Source organism: Gopherus evgoodei, chromosome 1 (assembly GCF_007399415.2).
Source record: "Gopherus evgoodei ecotype Sinaloan lineage chromosome 1, rGopEvg1_v1.p, whole genome shotgun sequence".
Lineage (NCBI taxonomy): Eukaryota > Metazoa > Chordata > Testudines > Testudinidae > Gopherus > Gopherus evgoodei.
The window spans coordinates 276,254,352-276,278,814 of NC_044322.1; the positions used below are offsets into that span (position 1 = coordinate 276,254,352).

Sequence of the window (24,463 nt, forward strand, 5' to 3'; positions counted from 1 at the left end):
TTCACTATTGTGATGTTTGCCTCTTCTGTTGGTTCTCCAGATCCTGAATTTGTTGACTTCAGCTGACACTGCAAGGCCTACTTGTTTCCCCGAGGTGTTTTCTAGAATGTGAGTGTACATAGGATTGCGTTTAGGGTTGAGTAAATAGGTGCAGATGAGGAATCCATGGGGGAATCCAGAACATCCCTGCATATTAGGACATTGGCTCCTAGCTGCAGTCTGTAGATTTTTCAATAATTATGGTAAAATTAGATGGGTGCATTTTTGTAAACTGAAATAAATAGATACACATTATTATTTCTTTTTATTTATTATTAGTTACATTCTTACAGCGTGGAACAAGACACAAATAATATAATCCAGACCCACACACATGTGCATGCACAGCTGAAATGCTCGCAGCATTCTGCACACATGTCATGTAGGGCCTGGTTCTAGAGTTCTTCATTTCTTGGGCAATGTACAGTCTGAATTGCCTTTTCTGTCTGGAACAGTAGCACAGAGAAGCCAGGGCTACTAAATCTTCTTCTCCAACAGTGCATCACCTTACAAAGTTAAACCTGATCCACAATGACAACTCCTAAGGGGTTCAGTGCTTGTCCCCGCCCTGCTCCCTCTGAGGGGCTTGTGCCAACTCACTCATTACAACCCATGGAGTGTCACAAACGACAGATACTGGCCCTTACTCCTCCACTGCACTAGAAGGTTCATTTCACTGATGAAGAATGACAGTTCCTGTGAGCCAGGCTTTTATTAAATATTCCACATACAAAGTATTAAATAAATATATAGAATCATCAGCCGCTAACGTACCTAGCTCGTTCACTTGGGGATGTCTGTGTATTTATATATAAATGCAAACAAGACTATTTACAAAATGCATCGCAGACTCCAGGAAGAATCAGCTCTGCAGACTTATCACCAGGACGCAGCTCACGCACACTTCTGGGAAAAGGGGAGTCTACCTCCCCTATCTTGGGAGATTTTAGGTGGCCAGGAAGCATGAGACTCAGGGGCTGGAAGGAACCAGAAGTCAGAAATGTCAGAAAAGAGGTTTGGGGGACTGAAATCAGTGTTAGGAAGACCAGAGTCCTAGTGACTAGAAATCAGTGCTGGGAAGGAGCTCTGTGGTGGTGCTGGTGGTCAGTGCTGGGAAGGTTGTCTTGGGGGTGGAGTTTGGGAATCAATGGTGAGCAGCATGTCTAGGGAGGAAGCTGTTAGGAGTGCTGGTCAGGAAATGTAGAAGGTTTCAAAATTTCAATAAAAACTAATGTTTCCACAACTTTTAATTAATTCCCTCCCCCATGCCATTTTCCAACCAACTCTATAGGGGGATAAAGTTGGAAAGAAAAAGAAACAAAGAAAGAAAGAAAGAAAGATTCTCTCTCTTTGCCAGCCAGCTCTAGCTGTGAGTCAGTGCTATGGAACTAGAGACAGAGAGGCTGCAGTACTTGGGTGGATCAGTGCTGTATGGGTCAGGTACTTTCAGCAATACATGAGACTTTGGGCCCTGGTTGTCAGAAGGCAGTCAGAAGGTGATTCGTGAAAATTCCTGCTTGTTTCAGTTTACCAGCTGGCAGTGCGCACAAGGATGCTAAGGTGATCAGGACTGAGTGGTTGGGGTCTCTGCTGACAAAGTTCCTCGTTCCTGGCCTTACCGCAGGAAGCTCTGGTGCCATCAGAAACCCACTGCCTCTGGACAAGAACAGCTGAGCTCAGTCACATAATTGCGGACAGGGAACTGATTGAACAGGAGTAGGCAGGGGGATTTATGTTCAAAGTGCTCTGCTGGATGAATGGAAAGGAATTAAAGTGCTGCATGCATAAAGCCAAAGGGAGCTGGGGAAGAAAAAGGGCCCATCCCTTTCATCAGTCGCAGTCCTATCAGTCAGGTTCTGTCTCTGTTTAGCAGGATAGAAGCAGAGGTCTTTCTCTGAGCCCCAACTGCCCATGCATTGTCTCTTGGCTGATCACTGAGCTGTTACTTGGTGCCTTGCCCGCCAGTGTAATCCTTGTACGGACTGACCTGGGTTTTAGGCCGGGGGATGGAGAACTCCTGCTGAGGTTTGAGGCTCTGAAAAAGAAACAATCATGTGATCAAACTTCAAAACTGGAGAAGAGTAAATGGGATGAGAATGAGTAAAAAGGTACACTGAATATAAGGAAACACTCCCCGAGAGCACAAGCTGTTAGGCCGTGGAGCAGTCTCCCAAGGGAAATGGCGGAAGCCACATTGCTTGTTGAGCTCTTTGAAACAGGACTGGAAAAAGCACTCTACAATAGACTGTGGAGAACAATCCTATACTGAACGATTAGGCCTAGCCCAGCTCTAGGGTGACCAGATGTCCCGATTTTATAGGGACAGTCCCGATATTTGGGGTTTTTTTAATATGGGCTTCTATTACTCCCCACCCCCATCCCAATTTTTCACACTTGCTATCCAGCTTTGACAGATTCTATCATCCCTGATGGGATAGTGAGTTTTCACTGAGGCAGGTAGGGGGTTGTCCATAAGTTACACATTGCATTAAGGATGGGTGGGTCCTTAATTTTGCATGTTTGTTTCAGTGTTCCAATGGGGTGAATAGTGGGTCCTGATAGTCACCAAAATTACATGTTACACAGTTTAGGGACAGCCTCTTGTCTGCCCAGGATTGATTACGCTGCCTCTCCCAATAGCCAATGAACAGGGAATGGGGATACCACAGCCTCACTCAGACAGCGCCAGCCTCTCTCCAAATGAAGGCATCAACCCCATTTCCACCAAAGATTCCTCAGCCTTAGGGCCAACCCAGCTCTGCCTATCCCGTGTACAAAAGGCAGCTTCATCCCATCTCCCTGGTGAAACAGATGAAAGAAGAGATGTCTTTACCTCCATCTGAAAGTGAGTATGATGTGGAATGTAGCGTGGATCCCTGTTGTTTTCTGGGCCTAGAAAAAGAAGGAAAAGAGAAGAAGGCAAACAGTAAGTGTTACAGTGTCACGATGACAACACCATGCCAGAGGGGGCCGAATGCTGTATGGAGAACTGCCTCTGACTGTCCTCTAGGTAACCAGCAGGTAGGAAGAGTGTGAATTCCACAGATGATTTTACCGTTTCCCATTTTCTTATCAACCAGAGACTGATGGGAAATATCTTAAGTAAAAGGATGTGGTAGAACTAGGGGCATTGAAATGCCTCTCTCTTCTTCCATAGCTGTTGTCCTTCCCACATCCCAGATCCTACACAAAAAGATCTTCCCATATGCAGACTTCAACAGAGCCCTCCACCCCAGAGCCCCTCACACACATGCACTGCATGACCCCACTGCAGTGTTCAGTGGGAGGGCATGTCCTTTCCCTAATAAATTCTACCTCTAAGTCATTTACCATCTTCAAATTCCTTCCTAAACCACCCTATCCCTTCCAACTCCTGGTTGGTGCTCTGTCTCTATCTCTCCTGCATTCTAGGCACTGCAAGCGAGGATGCTATGAAACAACACACTTCATTATACCTGTTGTGGTCTCCTCCATGATATAGGCTTGGTTCTCCACTCCAAAGATCTTCTTCATGAATTTAGGCTGGCAAGAATAGTTTTCTGGAGGGTAGTCCTCAGAGTTGCGTGGGCTTGTCAGAAAACAGAATTCAGGCACCATGTACATCATCAGGAAGACCCATCCATTGGACACCAGAGCTATGCTGATGACAGGATCATCCCAGATGGGCTGTTTCTTTAATTCTGGGTTGCCTCGCAAAAGCATGGTGATCCACACCACCCAGATGGCTATGGAGAACAAGCCAGTGACATAGATGTGTGCTCCATGCCTCTTCCAGCGTTTGTATGTCCCACAGCAGGTGAACATGGAGACCAGGAAGATGAGTGCCATCAAGAGGAGCACGTAGATCAGAAGCATGACAAAGTCCATATTGCGTTGTTCTGGACTCATCGTAGTAAAGTGAATATTTTGTCTGGCCACAATAACGACTACATACACTATGGCTATAATAATCTGCACCACAGTGAGGCTAATAGCAATAACCAGCAACACCGGGTACCAAAAGGGGGCCTTCCCCCTCACCAGTTTGACAAGGTTGAAGGCATGGGTCAGGAGGCAGGAAAAGCAGAGAGCGAAGAGGACGCCAAAGAGGAAGAAGCGGGTGGGGCCAGTCTGGACATTAAGTTTAATGATGAAAGCAAAGGTGAGGCCGAAGATCCCTAGGGTGCCGAAGAGGAAGAGGAAATAGATAGGGATCATCTGTCGCTTGGTGGAGTCTTGGACCTTACCCATGAAGATGAGTAGCAAGAGAATGAAGCTGATTGTGACAATGACACCAGCTGTAGCCAGTGTTTCCAGGACGATGCCCCAGGCTTGTTCAGTGTCACTGAGTAAATAATAGTCAGAGTCAGTGTTCTTGTTGCAGGTTGGAGAAGGCATGGAAGCCATGGTGACTCACAGAATAGCCGTCAATAGGGAGTTGGGTTTAGCGTGCGGTGCTGGGTACTGCTGGTATCTGACGATATACAGGAGATGAGACTAGATGGTCTGTTCTGGCCTTAAACTCTATGTCTCTATGAATATTCTTCCAAAGATCTGCAGAAGAAGTTGAGATACCAATGTAGCATAAATCTTGTTAAGTTTTACAGCAGCTGGGGAAAGAAGGAGGATAGGATCCAATACCTATTTTTATCTATAAGTCAAGCTATTGGTAAGAATTATTGCATCACAACTAACCAATGGTCCATCTAGTCTGGGATAATGTCTCTGACAGGGGCAGGTGCCAAGCAGACCTTAGAGGAAGATGAATCACTCCCTAGCCCCACCTCAGAATGTCTCTAATTATGCAATATTCTACTCTAATGGGGAGAGTTTTCTTCTGGACTCTAGCTGAATGCCCTGAAGCATAAAGATTGATAAGCCTTGCAACTTTTATTCTAGGTAATGGAACTGCAGACATTATTGTTATTCATAGACATACTTAATCCTTTCTTGAAATTCACTAAGCTACAGTATTTGCCTCCATAGCCCACACCAATGAGTTGCTAAGTTTGCTTATACATAGCATGAAAATAGATTTGGTTTTTGTTAGTTTTCACTTTGTTGTCTTATTCCAAGTACCCTCTTGTCCTTGTTTTATGGGAGTGGGTGACCTGAAGCCCTAGATTAGCTTTCTGCATTCCCTTAATTATTTTGTATACCTCTATCATAGCTGCTTTTACTGTTCTCCTGTCCAACCGAAATACGTTTGAGGTCGGCCAGTAACCAAGGGGCACAAACTAATACCTATTTTTCATGCCTAAAGGGTAACAAGAAAACATTTTTCAAATACACTAAAATACATTAAATACATTAAAAGCAAGAGGAAAAGCAAGGACAGGATAGATCCATTACTCAATGAGGAGGGAGAGACAATAACATAAAATGCAGTAATGGTCAAAGTGTTAAATACCTCTTTTGTTTGACTTTTCAGAAAGATTAACAGTGATCAGATGACTTAGGGCTAGTCTACACTGGCAGTGCTTTAATGTGGTTTGTGTAGTGGTGGCAGAGAGCTCTCCCAGTGCTCTAAAAAAACCCACCTCAATGATCCCACTGTCTATACTGGTGCTTTACAGCGCTGAAATTTGCTGCACTCGGGGGGCTGTTTTTTCACACCCTTGAGTGAGAAAGTTGCAGTGCTGTAAAGTGCCAGTGGAGACAAGTCCTAACATAGTGAACATCAGTAGGGGTAGGATCTGAGGCTAACATAGGAAAGAACAAATTAAGAATTACTCCGTCCTGGTTTTAATCACAAATTTATTTTAGTATAACTATTGATCTCCCAGAAGTGTGGAACATCCACACCCTTGTGCGATGCAGTTATACTAATCAAACTTCTGGTGTAGACAGTGTTAAGTCAATGGGAGTTAAATCAAGCTGGAAGGGGATGACAGTTAAATTAAGCTGGGAGGGGTTGCAAGCACTTTGGAGGACGGGTTTAGAATTCAAAATGATCTGGGCAAACAGGAGAAAGGGTCTGAAATAAATAGGATGAAGTTCAATGAAGACAAATGCAAAATACTACATTTAGGAAGGACTAATCAATTGAATGAATACAACATGGGAAATGACTGTCTAGGAAGTAGTATTGTGGAAAAGGATCTGGGGGGTCATAGTGGATCACAAGCTAAATATGAGTCAACAGTGTAACTCTGTTGCAAAAAAAGCAAACATTATTTTGGGTGTATTAGAAGGAGTTTTGCAAGGAAGACACCAGAAGTAATTCTTCCACGCTAGTCAGCACTGTTACGGCCTCAGTTGGAGAACTGTGTCCAATTCTGGGCACCACACTTTGAGAAAGATATGTACAAACTGTGGGAAGTCCAGAGAAGTGCAACAAAAAATATTAAAGGTCTAAAAAAAATGACCTATGAGTAAAGACTGGAAAAATTGGGCTGGTAGTCTGGAGAAACAAAAACTGAGGGGGGGACACAATAACTGTTTCAAGTACATAAAAGGTTGTGATGAATGAGAGGGTGGTAAATTGTTCTCCTGAAACACTGAGAACAGGACAAGAAGCAATGGACTTAAATTGCAGCAAGGGAGATTTAGATTAGACATTAGGAAAAACTTCCTTACTGTCAGGGTAGTTAAGCACTGGAACAGATTACCTAGGGAGGTTGTGGAATCTCTCTCTTTGGAAGTTTTTCAGAACATGTTAGACAAATACCTCTCTGGGATGGTCTAGATAGCATTTCTCAACTAGGGGTCCACAGCCCTCTGGGGATCAATGAGCCCTTTCAGGTGGGCAGCGGGGCACCATGGCTGAGGGGGCATGAGGGTGTTGCCACCACAACTGCAGTGCCTTACCTAGAGTGGGGCAGTCCCGAGGTAGCTCCACTCCACCACCTCCTACTCTCCCCCAGCTCCTCTCAGGCCCCACCCTCTTGCCAGGTCATAGATAGAGGGGAAGCTGGAGCCAGGCAGTGCAGGGCAGCTGCTTCTCTGGCTGGTGGTGCCATGGAGCGTGCTGTCGTGGCATTCCCCCGTCTGCTGCTGGTGCCCAGGTTTGTGGTTGCTCCTCAGCTCCCAGCCCCCTTTGACTCCTCGTGCAGCCAGTAAGAGCTACCCCAGGCAGGGAAACTTGGCTTCAGGCTGGCAGAGCCCTCGGGGAGCAGCTACCACAAGGGGAGCCCTCTTGGCAGACAGCCCCTTGCTGCCCCCTCCCGGCACCCTGAGCTACCTCTTTGCCCACACACGGCCCCTACCTGCATCCTTAGTTACCCCCCTGCCTGCACCCTGAGTGGTTTTCAGACTGTTTGAGCTGAATCCTCACTTTGAGTTATATTTTTTTGGTTGCATCCTTCCACAGCCCAGACAGGCTGGGTGGCCTGCTGAGGTGAGTCAGGGAGTGAAGGTGGCACTCCCTCCCTGGACCCCACTGTGCAGAGCTGGCTCAAGCCCCTTGCTCCCCCAAAACAGAAGTCAAACTATGTCTATGCCCAAGGATCCCACCCCTGGCCCAGAGCCCCAAGTCCTCCCTTCACCCGCACTGGGCCCTGGAGTTTTTATAGCATGTTGGGGGGGGGGGCGGGGCTCAGAAAGAAAAAGGTTAATAACCTCTAGTCTATATAATACTTAGTCGTGCCTCAATGCAGAGGACTGGACTAGGTGACCTCTCAAGGTCCCTTCTAGTCCTACATTACATTTCAATGATTTCTATGTCAGTTTGGCAATAGAAAACATATCAAAGACACCTGTTCACCGCATGTGCTTCCCCATTGCCCTACAGTGGCTGGAGGCCCGAAAGAGAGTGTCAGTGCTAATGTTGTTAATGTCTCAGGAAACAGTCTTCTTTGTCGCAGGCAGTAGTGATGCTGCTTTGAGGGTCCCTAGTTCAAGATCCTATGTAGGATGTGTCTCTAACACACCAATATGCTCAAGCTCTGTTATTATCAAGTCTTAAAAGTGACTGCAAAGGGGGAAATGGCCTTTGCACTCTTCTTTCTGATATGTGAAGAAATGTTGAGTGATTCCATGAAGTTCATTGTTAGGTGCAAGCCCCTGCCCATGGTTTTGTTTTCTCTAGACCATTTTCTCCATTTGTGGCCTAATCCTGGGATCCTTTTCCTTGACTTCAATGAAGCAGGACTGAGTCCTTAAAAAAAAAAATTATAGAAAATCCAACAAAGGATGGCGCCCTTGGATGCTTGTATGTCACATGAAGCACACCTGTGCATGCCCCAGGGTGAGCTATCTGATAATGGTGTATTGTACCTCTTCTCGGCATCTCACCCCACATTGAGGGAAATGCAAAATGTACTGCTCTCTAAAAAAACCCAATGGTTACAAAAATGATAAGTATGTAAATATACAAGAAATCTAGAAGTCCATGGGATGCAACTGGGGAGAATAGAATCAAGGCCACTGCTACCAGGTGGAGAGCACTGTTGTGTTAAACCAGACACCACAACTGTGTGAATTACCCTCATCACTACAAACAATGTTGCTTATGAATTTAGTCCCTTTGGTTAGCAAATTGTTCACAAGCTAATCCTGATTTGTTTCTAATGTATTTTGTGAATTGGGATTAATAATTTTCTTTCTGTAGGGTGTTTTCCAACTGCTTCCTAGGGCTATTTACTCTGTGTTTGGACACCTAAGTCATAAAGTAGAGTTTCTGTTCCTGACTCGGAGGGCTGAACTATTTCAAACAGGAGAATGACTAGTCACAAATAGTGAATCCCGATAATGCATGTCCACTGGAGATTTTCAGATGAATCATCATTTATTAAACTTTGGGGATTTCTGATCATTTGTACAAATGCCTGGCAGTTGTCCAAACACTTGTGAGTAAGGAATAACACGAATTTTAGGGAAGTAAATCCAACACTTGTATTCACATAAATATTCACACCTCAGATTATTTCACTCTTTGACCCCCTCTAGCAGACACACAGACAGGGGCACAATGTACAGACAGCTGGAGATCACAAAGAGCAAGCATGGGGCACAGAGACAGGCACAGGACACGCAGACAGTGAGATATGCTGAACAGCACATGCTGGCAGTGAAAGAAACATTAGAGATTCACCAGTGCAGCACCCAGCATTGGCCAAGGATGGGAAGAGTTCTAAAATCTTTGAGATGGGGGTCAGAAGTCACCTATTAATTTCTCTTCTCACACATATTTTTTTATAATCAGTGATTACTTGTGTAATAGCATTGATACGTGTAGCCGTTCACAGCCATCCCTGAGAACTGACATCGCTTTTAAAATGGAAAGGCACCCTTTTCAGAGTGTGTGTGTTTTTGTGTGTGTGTGTGTGTTTGTGTGTGTGTGTGACAGTTTGCAGGGTGTATGCCTCTGTCCCCCACATGTTAGGCTGGAGATTCAGCGACACCTCTGAGCTGAAAGGGATGAAACATGCCCCCTCTAAATCTTTTCTCTTGGGATTACGCTCCCTCCCCAACACACTCATTTTAATACTGTAGTTTACAATACTTATAAGGACTTTACATCTGTCAATCTCAAAGCACTTTGCAAGGAAATAAAGCATCATTATCCCCAATGTAACAGGAGGAGAAACTGAGTCACAAAGGGAGCCTAGCATGGGGGTTGGCTTCAGAGCCCATGTTCCAGCCTAAGCCATAACTTCAACATGCTGTCTACACAACTATAGTTAGAGTGCTGAGTCTGGCGACTTGGGCTGGAGGCTAGCTGCCATGGGCTCCCGAAGGCTGTGTAGATATATCCAGACAGGCAAGTAACTTGTCCAAAAGTACACAGCAGGTCAGTGGCTGGGTCAGGAACAAAACCCAGATCTCCTGACTCCCCTGCCAAGGCTCTAGTCACACTACCAGGCTGTTCAACTTAGTCACCCTTGAGAAAGGTCTGAGTTCCCTGCCTCCCTTGGAGGCTTTAGCAAACCCCAGCTCCATAGCTCTGAATTACCTTATTGGTATACTGTATAGAAGCCGAGACCTCAGTAACAGTGGCTGAAGGAAGAAAATTCCAACCGCACCCAGGTGGAGAGTAATGCTAGGCAGCTCCTGTAATCTCGGGCAAGCAGCAGGTCTGCACTCATTCTCTAAGGGCAGCTTTAAAAGTAACCAGGATGGGGAGGGCAGGGAGTGGGACACGCCTATTCGAGTTCCACTACTCCTGGTGCTGTTATAAAAATAAACTCCTGGTGCCAGGAGATGAAGTAAAAACTTCTGATGTCAGTGGGGTAGTCACCCTGCAGTAGGGTGGAGAAGGAACCTCAGACAGACCCAGCCCCAGGACTGAATCAAATACTATTCATCAAGGCAACTGATAAACTGCACCTCCCTGGCATCAGCAGGGCAGGAGACTGTGAGAGCCTTTAGGGCAAGCTTAACAGTACAGCCCCACCCCATCATACCTAGATATGCTTTCCTGCCGTGGAGCTAATCGCTGACAAGGGTTGTAAGTACAAGACACCCTGTGATGAGAATGACCCTTCAAACTATACTCTGACCCTTATATTCTGTATCCCTCCAATCCTGACTCCAAACCGAGATGAATTCCCTTCTCTTCTGTCCCTGGGCAGGGAGGGGAATTCTGTCATGTAGCTAGGTCCACAGATAAGACCACCTCAAACCTCCCTTGCTTCTGATTCCTTTATGGTCACTACCTCTCACTATAATCTGTGACTGCACCCACAAGCCCGTAATCATTCCCCTGAAAAGAGGAGTTTCCCGTTACTCTGCTCTGGTGCCCCAATAAAAGGAGGACTTGGCGATGATGCCTTGTGCTCTATCAGGAATCTGAATCACTTTGTCACAGTTATTGCTCTGATAAAAACTATAACTTAGGGTACAGGAGGGTCTGGCTCTGAACCATCACACCTGTAACAGGGAGCCTGTCTAAAGGTCAACAGGGTAATTTGAATGCGAGAGTTATTTCATTTTATTTATGGAGTTATTTCGTTTGAATGGTGCTTTCTGGGAATAGTCTCCTTTATTATTAGTTATTATTTGCAGTACAATAGGTACTTAGAAGCCATAGCCAAGATCAGGCCCCATCATGCGAGGCACTGGATCTTATGACTATTATTTATTATTTGTATTTTCCTAGTACCGAGGAGCCCCCATCAGGGACCAGGACCTCATTGTCCTAGAAGCTGTACAAACACAGAAGAAAAAGATGGTCCCGTCCCAAAACAGCTCACACTCTATCAGTATAAGACAAGAGCCAACGGATGGATACAGCCAGGCAGATAGTGGAGCACAAGAAAACAATGCAACAATGTTGATCAGCATGGTAGGCTGTGGTCTCAGCACCCTAGCAGCCATACATAGTAAGGGTATGCCTACACTACTGGCTGGATTGGCGGGTAGTGATCAATCTATTGGGGATCAATGTATCGCATCTTGTCTAGACGCAATACATCGATCCCCGAACTCACTCCCTATCGACTCCGGCACTTCACCGGGGCGAGAGGCGGAAGCGGAGTCGACGGGGGAGCTGCGGCCGTCGATCTCGCACCGCGAGGACGTAAAGTAAGTCAATCTAAGTTGATCTAAGATTCATTGACTTCAGCTACGCTATTCTCATAGCTGAAGTTGCATATCTTAGAACGATCTCTCCCCCCGAGTGTAGACCAAGCCTTAGAGACATACAGTAAGAGGCAGCTCCTTACCTGAAAATCTGACACTCCAATGAAATCCACTTGTATTTTCATCATCTGACTTCTGGCCAACACTAATATAGTATGTGTGTGGGTGCCTGTCCAAATGATTAGAGAGTTACACTGATCCATCTCAATTTCATTTCAGTGTACACTAAGAAAAGAGATTTAAAGTTTCTTAAAAACACTCCTTGTAGGTCCTTGTTTTAGTGAGTTAGGAAAGAAGCAGGCAATAGTGAAAATCACAGGAGAGGAAAGGGAATTTCTCTCAAGAAGATTTCAGCACCAACTCTCCAGACCCAAGAGCGTGTTTCAGAGAAGTGATCTTGGTTTTGTATCTACCTGAAGCAACCTTATGAACCATCTGAAATTCACCTGTCTCTAACCCTGGGTATATACATAATATATAATGCATGACTGATATATGTGGAAAGTTAATTACATATATTTAAAAAAGAGACAGTGAACCTCACTAGGGTGCAGTGTCAGGTTTCATCCATGTTTGAAAAAGGATTAATGATGACATTTTCCAGGAGGCCACATAAATTACGATTAACTCATTCAGCACCCCAAGTGCTATATAGACTTGTGAAAACGTGGGGTAACATTTGTACAAGCACCTCAGTGATTTAGGAACCTATGTGCCATTGACTTTCAATGGAACGTAGGCACCTAAGGGTACATCAACACTTTGAGCTGGAAGTATGATTCCCAGGGTGAGGAGCAGGAGGAGCAGAAGCTTCCTAAAAGTGTGTGTGTGTGGGGAGAGGGGCACCAGCACCCAAACCGTGGACCTGCCCACCTCGTGCCATCCCTTCTCCCTGAGCCCCCACCTTTGCACCTCCTCTTCCTCCTAGGCCCCACCCTCGCATTTCTCCGAAGCATAGCCCTCCCACTTTTAAAAGTGATGGGGCTATGGCTGCCTGGCCCCCTCCCCTGCTCTGGATCCTCGGAGACATACTTATGCCAGCTGTGACTGAGCTACTGCACTAAAAATCAAGTGTAGCTGTGGCGGCATGAGGGGTGGGACGAGCCAGGTGCCCCAAGTACGTCTCCATCCAAGACATAGGAACAGACTCTGGGGGTAGGGCTACATTAGAATGTAAGCCCAGGATTAGCAGAACTTGAGTTAGCAGACCCTGGGTTTGTTAACTGAGGGAGTGAGCATCTACATTCATTTGTAACCCTAGGTTAGGAATTGTTGAACCCTGGGCCCCAGCTTGGAACTGTAACATCTACCCTGCATTATGCAGGCCTGAGTCTGACCACTCATAGCCCTGTGTTTCCAAGCACCCTCACAAAACATGGCCGCTGTAGCCCTTTATTTGTGGTGCAAAGTGAGAAAACTTGACTGCTCACCCAACTTGCCAGTCCAGAGTAGAAAAAAAGTCAGTCTGGGGGACCTTTGGCAGACTCCCAGAGCACAAAGACAGTGGGGCTGCATTTACACTACAAAGTGAGAGGACTTGAACCCTAAGTCCCAGCTTGGCTCATGCTTGGACCCTCCACCACTGTGGGTCCTCGGTTAGTGCAATTTGTGTGTAGATGGCAAGAGAGTTAGGCTTGAGCCTAGGTTTTAACCCTGGGCTTACATTGTAGTTTAGACATATGCGTAGGGGCTTTAGAAAACGTTACGCATGATCCCTGCCCTGAAGCACTGGCAGGCCAAATGTAACTGGCATGTAGGGGAGTTGCTATATTTCTGCAGCCTGGGAATTATAAAGGTGTATTGGTCAGAAACAATGGAACTGAACCTGCTTCCATTCAATTCAGTAGCAAAATTGCCTGTGGCTCCCAATGAAGATCAGAGTTCTACAGTCTCTCTCTGGTTGGTTGGGGAGAGAACAGTGAAGTACAGTGAAGTACACAACAGAGTAAAGAGGTGTATAGGAAGAGATGACACTTAATCCTTTGGAATGCATCTGGATTATGTGCTTTTTTTTTTTTTGGCCAGCAATATTGGCTGGGTATCAACTATGTCCATTAATTCCTTCTGTTCAGCTACTTTATAGAATGTGCCTCAGTGATGTCACAGACACACCTCTTTCCTTCAAAACAATGTTTTTAATACTCAAAATCATGGTGACTCAACATTACCTTAATTTACACCCTGTCCAACCCCATTAGCTTCTTCTGTCTTTAAATTCATTTTGATACAAACTTTAGACCACCCACTGGGACTGCAGTGGAGTAGGGAATTGGCACTGAGCTTCAAAGCCTTAAATCTGGCCATGTATGTTGTCAATTCAAATCACCCCTCTGCTCAAAAACGTTCAAAGGCCACAGTCTAATGTCAGCAAGACACTGAAAGGGAAAACCAGGAGCCCCTTGTCAAAATTCTGCCATACATTTGAAAGGAAACTTGGGATGGTTTTCCTGCCGCTGAATTCCCTGCTCCCTGAATACTGCTAAATCAGTTGGTTGATGCTTCAGGGTAGAGAGTGCCAAAGTTAGACTCAGGACTCACAGTTTGTCAGACCACTGTTTTATTAGCACAGCGCTCTGCTAATAACACCCAAATAATGTGAGCAACATGCAAGACACAAACTATCTTATTTATACAGATAAAAGAGCGGGAATTAGACAAAGGGACAAAGAAAGCAAAACAGTAAAATTCACTTGGGGCACAGCATGCATATCCTACTTCCTTACTAACTCTTATCGATCTAAGCCTAATACTTCACCAATTACCCTTAAACGGTGCAATTGTTCTATGTTAATGTCTGTATTCCTGACACCTGGATTGCAGCATTCCAACAATTTTGCTTAAAGGTACAGACAGCATTTCTTTAATCTTTTCTATTTTTAAAATATAATTCATTCTACTTTCACAAGAGGAAAAGAGACTGAGAGAGGGTGGGTGTCGTGTCACAAAAGTACATCTTAAGGACAAATTATATTCCTTTTGGAATTGACCAGATGGCTTCAAATAGGATGGAATTGCTAAGAAAAAGTTGAATTCAAGAGCTCTACAATGTCTCCCACTTCACCTCCTTCAGATTACTCAAGCTTCACACTGTGCTATCTGCCATTACACAGCTCAGGGCTTGTCTACATCACAAAGTTGCAGCGCTGGTGAGGGGGTTACAGCGCTGCAACTTAGGAGGTGTACACATCTGCAGGGCATCACCAGCGCTGCAACTCCCTGTTTGCAGTGCTGGCCGTACTCCCGTTTTGTCTCGGGTGTAGAGGATCCAGCGCTGGTGATCCAGCGCTGGTAATCAAGTGTAGACACTTACCAGTGCTTTTCTTGACCTCCGTGGAATAAGCAGGTATCCCAGCATACCTGAGGAAGCCTCTGGTAATCAAGCAGGTCTCCTTCCCCGGTTTGCTCTCGCGTTCCCCGAACCCCCGAGCAAGCAGGTCTCCTTCCCTGCGGTTTGCAGGGGGGTTCGGGGAACGCGAGAGCAAACCGCGGTGAAGCTGGTCTCCTTCCCCGGTTTGCTCTCGCGTTCCCCGAACCCCCGTGCAAGCAGGTCTCCTTCCCTGCGGTTTGCAGGGGGGTTCGGGGAACGCGAGAGCAAACCGCGGCGAAGTTGGTCTCCTTCCCCGGTTTGCTCTCGCGTTCCCCGAACCCCCCTTGAAGCCGCCCAACAGCGCTGCAGTGTGGCCACATCTAACACCACTTGCAGCGCTGGTTGCTGTAAGTGTGGCCACTCTGCAGCGCTGGCCCTATACAGCTGTACTAATACAGCTGTAACAACCAGCGCTGCAAAATTGTAGATGTAGACATACCCTCAGGAACAAACCAGACATGCACAGTACGTGACACTCAATATGCGTATTTGCCAAGCAGTGCTGGCTGCTTGCTCAATTGTGAAGAAACTTTCTTGTTTAAACGAATAGATTTCTCCAATACTTTTCTCTTCCTAACACATGTTCTCCTGGTACATGGGGACCATGAGGCTATGAGCAGGGGAAGTTTTAGGGGGTGCTGGGATGGGGTGTTCACCCCACACATATCAGGAAAGAGATACTATGGGTCTGAGAGGCCAATTAACCTACCTGCTCACACATGGAGGGTGGGCTGGACTAACATGAAATAAAGCCCCACTGGGAAAGAACAGGGTTTGGGGCCATTAAGTGCTGGGTGAGGACAGTGGAGAGAGGAGAGGAGAGGAGTAACCTGAAAGGGGGTGAGTACCAGACCAGCATGGCTTGGTTCCTTCAGGGGTGAGGTGGAAGTGGGGTCCCTGAGGAGCTGTAGCCTATCTGAACCCCTGAGTGAGAGGAGGAGTGTGCTGGGGTTGATCAAGGCACAGAAGCCTGTGGTTAGGTGGGAGGATGATTAGCAACAGAGGCATGTCTGCAATGAGTTTTATTTATGTTTCATTTGGACTTTGGTGAAGACGGCCATAGCCCTGGAAGGGGTAGGCCCATCTCTGCAAAGTGGTTGGGCTGAATGGCTAGGACTCTCCTATGGCAAGAGTAGGTCAAAAGACAGTTGCGGGGAAGAGGGAAGAAACTGAGGAAAAAGTTGCTGCAATATCATAGCCACCCAGGAGGGTACATGGTGGGGTGGCAACTTTGCCACAAGGGCCTATGTTAAAATATTTCAAACAAACACTCTTTAATATTCCCTCTAAACACAGACACCAAAACACTGGAGCTACTTATTGAAATGGAAAACTGGAGATGGACCAACATTCCAACGACAAGCAAATATGTAGCTATTAAGAGGGGAAAGAAAATTTGTTCTTCCTGCCATGGATCTGCTACTGCCCTTTCACAAAAACAGGGAGTTGTTTTAAATAGTGTTATCTACTGGGCACCAACAGCGTGTGGTGTTTGTATAAACACCTGAAGATTTGGCGTCTGCCTTACAGAGTTTACAATATAAAACTGATTTGACTCTAGAAGAAGGGATTTTATAAACAGGAATAGTGGCTGATGCATGAAAAGAGGGAAGGTGTTCCCAGAGTAAGGGCTGACCCAGAAGAAGTTGTTCTGCCTCCCCTCCCAGGGAGGATGGAGTGAGTTACCCACCCCTGCATCTGGGGAAAGGGATTAGGAGAGAGGAAACCCTGAGCCAGATCCCTCGCTGGCACAGTTTAAACCAGTGGAGATCTCTGTCAGTTTACACTAGCTGAGGATCTGGCCCGTATCTCTGCTGATTCCTGTTTTCTTGTTGTATTCTTCATTTTTAACGCATGCCAGAGTGTCCTGCTCCAAGCATGGCACACACCAGCATCTCTAACAGGCGAGAGGGTGGAGGCATTCCTCTTCTCTGCTCTAGGGTGTCCTCTGCATCCCCCGATAAATCTCAAGAATCCCTTGCTCCTCACATCACTACCACCACCTTTCTGGCTGGAACAAACTGGATAGGATTCCCACTCTGAGCCAATTAGTGCCTCTCTTCCCTCATCCTTGACATTATGATGTGAGGTAAAGCTGTGTGGGAAGCTTCCCTGGAATGAAGAGGTGTATGAGGGATCAGCTAATTGGAGTAGTGTGTGCCAGCCAACCATAGCTTGTTAGCATAATTTATCAAGCTTTGTAATTAGCCTGAGGGGGCAGATGTCAGAATCTGAAAGACATCTGAGATGGAAAAGACCTACTGGGTCCTTTGTGTTCATGCCCTTACTAATGCAGATTTCCCTGCAGTCTTTGTCAAGCACTTTGTCTTGTCTAGTTTCAAATGATAAAAGTGATGGGGCTTTCAATACTTCCCCTGCCCGACTATTTTCCTCTTAACAGAGCTGCAGACCCTGGAAGCCCTGAAGTCCTCAAGACAGAGGCAGTCCAGCAGTCTGCCAAAGAGCCAGGTAGGTGAACTGATAGGAAGCCAGGCAAGGTTATGTTGGAAATTCCTCAGCATTGAACCATCTTCACAAAACATCTTGGGAAGCATATGTGGGTTGGGTTTTTTTGGAAAATTCCTGCCAAAAATGTTGCTAGAATTTTTTTCGGCCAGCTCTAGTATCTAATCTAACTGTGTCCCTCTCAATCCCAGGCTCATCACTTTCTCACTCCGGTTGTCATTTAGCCAAACCTAAATATTTAGATCTTTTAATCTCTTCTATAGTTAGTTTTAACTACTTAATTGTTTTCCTGGAGTCAAGTGCGTTGGAATTGAATGGCCATAATTATTATTACTTCTATTCTAGTAAGCACCTAAAGGCCCCTGTCAGGACTGGGCCCCACTGTGCCCTGTGCTGCACATAAAGAGAGATATGGTCCCTTCCCTGGAGAGCTTACAATCCAAGTGAAATCAGGTAGGAAAAATTGGGTCTCTTGTGCAACTGTGACACTCCGCCAAATGAGGTATCATTGGAAAAGTTATGATGTACTGACTATGATTATCCTATGTGTATGCATGTATCATTTTAGTATCTAAAATTAGGAATATGGACTATATCAATTACAAAAGTGTTTGCACCTGGGGAATGCCCACCAGGCAAAATGCAATCAGTCTGGCTGGTTAGTCAATGGGCCAATAGGGAGAACAATAGGACTTTGAAGATGCTAATCTCCCACCTTCCTGGGAAGTCTCCCTGAGGATTTATGGCTACTTTGATACTGCAGGGTCATATGATCATGTCACCTGGTACTGGACTCCATGTTGGACTGCTAGTATTTTTCCACAAAGGGGGTGGGGATCAAACTGGGAAACAAAGGATTCCAGCCATATGTAAATCCTATTTAAAGCAGGGAAGTGAGTTAATCAGGGTCAGTTCTCCACTGAACTCTCATCCAAAATGACTGCTGAAAACCCCTAAAACTGACTGGGGTAAGAAAGGGCTGGAACCAGGCTAGAAGGTGTCTAGCCTGTGAAAGGAATACCTGGAGTTCTAAGCTGCGAGCAAGAGCAGTTTGTCTTCAAGAAACTCTGCAACTTTCTTAAAACAACATTTAGGGTGAGAAATTACTACTTGTAGCTAGTTTCTTTAGTGTATTAAGCTTAGTTTGCGTGTTTGCTTTATTTGCTCAGTAATCTGCTTTGCTCTGTTTGCTATCCCTTATCATTTGCAATCTGTCCTTTGTAGTTAATAAACTAGTGTTTGTTTATTTTAAAACTCAGTTTGTGGAATCCATAACTGGGGGCAAAAAGCTGTGCATATCTTCCTCCACATTGAGGGAGGGGGCGAATTTCATGAGCTTACATTGTACAGGTTTCTGGGCAGCACAATATAATTTTTGGTTTGCAATCCGGAGGGGGTGGGCACCTGAGTGCTGGGCAGTTCCTGAGGTAAGTCTTTCCACACAGAGCTGGTCTCAGTGTCTGTGTCTTTCTGCAGCTGGGTGTAGCTCTACCTATGTGTGTGCTGGAGGAGGCTTGAGGGCCTGGCTCAATAAGGCAGTGTAAGGCCAGACTGGTGGAACTGGTGGGCTCAGTGGTACCCCAGTACATCAGGTGGCACTGCGAGGTCAGGGGGGGGTAACCCTGGTGTTGCAGGAGTTTTTTCTTCCTCTGTCTAGTTTATCTAAGGTATTTCTGGAGTGTCCGGCACCACCATAGCAAATTCTAGCTGAGACTTTTTTTTTATGGTGGGGGAGGGGGAAGCTATTCTTGCTCAGCTTCATTGGGAGCGCTAGCAGAGTCAGGTTCCTGGTGACTGCCAGCATTTTAAGCATTGTGTCCTTTAACCCTGCTCAGAGCTCATCTAGAGACTACACAGTTAAAAGGCTGGCTGTCGTTGGTGCCCAGTCTACACTAGAGATCTCACCATTGCTATGACTGGTAGAACTACACCACTGCAATGGTAGAAAACTGGGGGTGGGGCAGGGGGAGCCCACTGTAAACAACACCTAAGCTCTGTCTCTTTGTCTCATTGCCTGGGGTGGAACTCAGTGCAGTGTGTACAGTGTGTACAGTGCACTGCCATAAAATGTCTCAGCCCAACATCACAAAGGTCATTCTGGAAGTTTTGTGGAGAGACTAAACTTTGCTTACCTGGCTCCCTTGCTCAGCTCTCTGCCTGTGCAGAAGCATCAGTGAGTGAGAGTCTACTGAATTCAAAGAGCTGGTTGCAAAAGGAGGGGTGGGTGTTTTTTCCCTGCTGTTTCATTTTGATGAAAGCTCCATAGAGACCCTTCCATGCTAAGGCTCCGTTTTAGGTACTTAGTTTTCCTCAGTTAAATAAGTCTTTATGCTTAAATTTCACGTGCAGCTGCTCAGCTGTGCGGGAAGTTAATTTGGGGAGCTTGGTAAAATTCCATGCAGCTGCGGAGTTATTTGCATGTGCATAATAAAGGCATTTACCCACGTGCTGACATTATTCACACTGGACTGAGTAATGTGTTAAGTGCTTGGATACCTCAAAGTTTGCTAAACACAGTGAGCCTGGTTCTGTGTTTACGTACCAGTGTAAAGTCAAGAATAACTGCAATGATGCCAATGGTGTTAACTCAATATAAGCAAATAGAAAAACAGGCTCCAGTCTTTGTCTTCAGTGGCCTTGAGCATAGGGGCAAAAATATGATCTGTAACTCACAACTGGAGCAGTTCCACCAGTGAAAACTGTCATGCAGACAGGGCTAAAAGCTTTACCTCTATCACCTGACTACATCTCCTAGTGCGGCTCCTACAAGTGGGGCTGCACCGTGATAAACTATGGGTCTGGTTTTTGACATGTTTGAAGAAAATTTGGGCAAGAAAAAAACCAGCCTTCTGTAATATGTGATCGGAAATCCATAGCTGTGGCGCTCTGGGCTGGAGCCCCAGGTACATTCAAACACTGTAGAAGCTAGTTGAAAGGGAGAGCAGCAGCTGATCTTAACATGGACCTTTTAAATTCTTCTTGCCCAGCTGCTGCTGAAATGGCAGTTGCACTCACAATCTCTTCTCCAGCAGAAAACATCCTTACTTCTCAGACGTATTGATGCACACAACCACGTCACACTGAGATCATGTTTCATTTTAAAGTTCCTTGGGGCATTGCACGCCACAAATTGAAATCTGAAATGGACAGATAATAGGTGTGGGAATGGCAGACATCCTAGGTCCCTTCCAATAACACTACTCAGGAAAGGGGCCACATCAATTTTCATATTGCATTTGAAGAAGACCAGCAGCTTTCTGGCCATCTTTCTTAAGTGCCGCATTTTGTTAAAGTCACAGTAAAAGTTAGGGAGCAAAGGCCTGGAAAGCACAAACCTTGAATTTCCCCTGCCCGCATTTCTTTCACAGATTCCTAGAGTTTAAGGCCAGAGGAGACCATCAAATCACCTAGTCTGACCTCCTGTATATCATAGGCCATTAACTGTCACTGTTCCCTCTGTACTGAGCCCAGTAACTTGTGTTCAGTTCTGCATTCGCCTTCAAAATCCTTGCTTTAAATCACTTCTTTCACAAAACCTTTCAACAATAATTGTTTGATAACATATAACCTTAAAAATATTTTAATGACAGCTGTCCTGTTTTGCACATCAATTGCTGCTGCTGCATTATGATACAAATATCCTCATTCTATTGATTGGACAAGATTTTAAATTCCTTGGGGCAAAGAGCACCCTTCTGCACACACTGAATGACTAAATAACAATAGAAATGTGAGCTAATAATAGCCACACCAGTGTGTGGCTGAGAGAGGTGTACCTGCCCCATAGGGAGAGGAATGTGTGTGTGTGGGGGGCATGTTTTAAGTGGTCTGGTAGCAGCCCTATTTCAACTGATGGCTCCTGTAGAATGCTGCCATCAGTTAGTCTGTGTGTGCACATGTACACACCAGCCCAACCACTCCCAGACTCATTCCTTCTCGAATGGATTGTGGCAATTTGAGCTCCACCTTTTGGTTTTATGGGATTATTTCCCCAGTGTTTAAACCCCTATCCAAACAAGCAAAGTACAGGAATTGTTTCAACAGTGAAGTACAGCCACAGCTGGGAAGGAGACAGGCAAATCACCATGCCTCTCCCCCACCGCATCCCTACCCAGCTCCCCAGGGCCCCAGCTGGGTGTTGTGTCGTGTCTGCAGAGTATATTTAAAGTTTCCAATAAAACACTGTGCACGTTGCAGTGAGGGGAAAGTTGGTCCAGGCTCACCATGCAAGCGCTTACCGTGGGGTCCTTGGAGTGTCCCCACACATCAGACAAAACTTATTTCTTGGAGTCACTGTTGAAAGATCCACACACAGTAAACACTGAACTTTATCTGCTTGAGAAAGAAACAGCACTGAGTCAACCCTGCTGGGATTCAGACCAGAGGCTCTGCCTGTGTCAGTACTGACACATAGGCCTGGTCCACACTACGCTGTTAAAGCGATTTTAACAGCGTTAAATCGATTTAACGCTGTACCCGTCCACACTACACTGCTCTTTATATCGATTTAAAGGGCTCTTTAAATCGATTTCTGTACTCCTAAAAAACGAGAGGAGTAATGCTACAATCGATATTACTATATTGGATTAGGGTTAGTGTGGACGCAAATCGAAGTTATTGGCCTCATTATTTTACAGTAGCTACCCACAGTGCACCACTCCAGAAATCGACGCTAGCCTCGGACCATGGACGCACGCCACCGAATTAATGTGCCTAGTGTGGACGCGCACAATCGACTTTATAATATCTGTTTTATAAAATCGGTTTAAGCTAATTCGAATTTATCCTGTAGTGTAGACGTAGCCTCAGGCCATGATGTCGTCTCTTCTTATTCTCCTTCTAATTCCATTTTAAAGTAAGGGGGAAGAGTGGTGATCTGGTGCCAAGAGCTGGTTGTAAAGTGAGTTTATTTTCCCTCACCTCCTCCTGCAAAGTTAAATTTTTTATTAAAAAGAATCAATTTGGTTTTCTTAAAAATTAGACATTTCCCAGGAAAACTTTTCTTTAGTCTAAACCCCAATATTCCATCAAAAATATGTGATGGGAAATTTCGATTCACCCTGTGGGATGCTAGCCCTACTAGCTCTGCTGATGGGATTTACAACACCATCCAGAACCACTTGGTGAGTAAATTTCTTCGCGTCTCCCACTAGCCCATCCTTTGTCCTTTCACTACAGTTAAGCATTTAGGATGCCTGCTATTTAATGGGCTCCCTGGAGTTGTCTAGCCTGATTTGGTTTTATTAACTGATGAGGCTGGTTGGTTCTTTGTCTCCTTCCTCTTTTCCTTCACTCTGCCCTCCTGCTCCTCCTCCTGAAAGGTGTGAAAGGTTGTGGGTTTGGAATCATGCCTATGCTTCCAGGACTGTAAGAGAACAGGCAGTGTTCCTGCTCACCTAATAAATAAACCCACAGGCACATGACATTGGCTGTTTGCTAAACAGAGGCAGAGTGTGTGGGTCAGAGCCAAGCCCTGTGAAAGGATTTCATGTTTAACAGGCAATTAGCAGCCAATAAAATGTGAAAGGGAAACATGTGCAGTCAAAGACAAATAGCAGGTGTGGCTGTGAAAGAGGTGGTGGCAGGGTCTCCTAGAAAAGGACAGGTGCTGTGCTCATCACTGGAAGGGCAGCAGTACCCGTCTCTTCTTGCCAACAGGCTCTATTCCTCTTCAGATCACAGTGCTAGGGGAATGTTCAGTTCATTATTAGTATAACGACTACCCTCACTGCTTATTAAAAACAGTGTTACAGAGCAACTTTCAAAGATTGTAAATTGCTTTACAGGACCACTGCACTTGTCACTGAAATGCAATCATCTCTGGGGTGGGGTGCACCAGCTATTTAACAGCGCACAGCAACATTACAGCACAATTCAGGACAGAGTGGGCAGAAAACTGTATCCAATTGAATTTAGAGGGGATGTTTTATTTTGGCCGAATGTTCATAGATTTATTTCTTTAAAAGGTCAGAAGGGACTATTATAATCATCAGTCTAACCTCCTGTATAGCACAGGACATAGAGTTTCAGCCACTAATTTCTGCATTAAGCCTAAGGTGAATGAACTAGAACATTTTACAGGAGAACACCCAATCTTGGCTTTAATATATTGGCCTTGTAATAGGATTCAGCCAAGTTATTGGGACTAACATCCCTCCTCCCCCGCAAACATTGTCATCAGTTCTCAAATTACAAGGGCTCAGAGTCTGGCTTCTGTATCACATTGGCACACAGAGGGGCAGTGGTTCTGTACTGGCATAGTGAACCCTGAGTCACCAGCAGCAGTCTATAAGTAAGGGCCCCAAGCACTTTCAGTTTCATAGCTGTCGACACCTGGAATAATACAGTACTTGACCATAGGTTATGGCAGCAATGACTGGGATTTGGGGTGCAGAGTTATACCAGATACTCATTCTAGGTGCATTCGATTCTGGCCTCCTCAGAGGTGCCAGTACCTGCTAGACCCACACTTCGTCTGCTATCTTGTTGGGATTCTAAAATGTTTTGTGATGGCTGATGAGCCCCACCTTTCACATGGTTAATCCAGATGGTCAGAACCTCCACTGGCCAATTAGATTCTTCCTTTGATAACCACTCATGAATAATATTATCTATTATCTGTTCAGTGGCTAAGGCTATGGTAAAACTTAGGACCCATCCTGAAAATCCAGGAAAGCACAGTCTGTCCCAAGTCCCAGGAGCCTAACCTTTGCTGGACAAATAGATTTAAGAGTAATACAATTAGTGCTTTGTCTGCACTAGAAAATCAGGTCTGTTTAACTGTTTGTCAGGGGTGTGAAAAATCCACATGCCTGAGCAATGTAATTAAGCCAACCTACTTCCACATGTAGACAGCATTAGGTTATTGGAAGAATTTTTCCATCAACCTGGCTACTGCCTCTTGAGGAGGCTGACTACCTACACCCATGGGAGACTCCCTTCTGTGTACACTGAAGCGCTACAGAGGTGCCGCTGTAGTGATGCTTTAAGTAGAGACCTAAGCAAAGTGGTTTCGGGAAATGACCATTTCCTGACAACTCACAGACCTACCTTTATTAAACAATGGAATAGTCTCTCAAGCGAAGTGAC

The 24,463-nt window shown here is 45.5% G+C and overlaps 1 protein-coding gene across 1 annotated transcript; it reads right to left on the minus strand.

The window, feature by feature from the left end:
- Positions 1 to 314: 314 nt before the first annotated feature.
- On the minus strand, positions 315 to 10,041 carry GPRC5A (G protein-coupled receptor class C group 5 member A). Its single transcript, XM_030548214.1, has 4 exons — positions 9,914 to 10,041; positions 3,495 to 4,572; positions 2,873 to 2,931; positions 315 to 2,074 (listed from the first exon to the last, which is right to left on the minus strand). The coding sequence occupies exons 2-4, from the start codon at positions 4,423 to 4,425 to the stop codon at positions 1,982 to 1,984; spliced, it is 1,083 nt and encodes a 360-aa protein (XP_030404074.1). The 5' UTR covers positions 4,426 to 4,572; positions 9,914 to 10,041; the 3' UTR covers positions 315 to 1,981.
- Between the last annotated feature and the right edge of the window lie 14,422 nt (positions 10,042 to 24,463).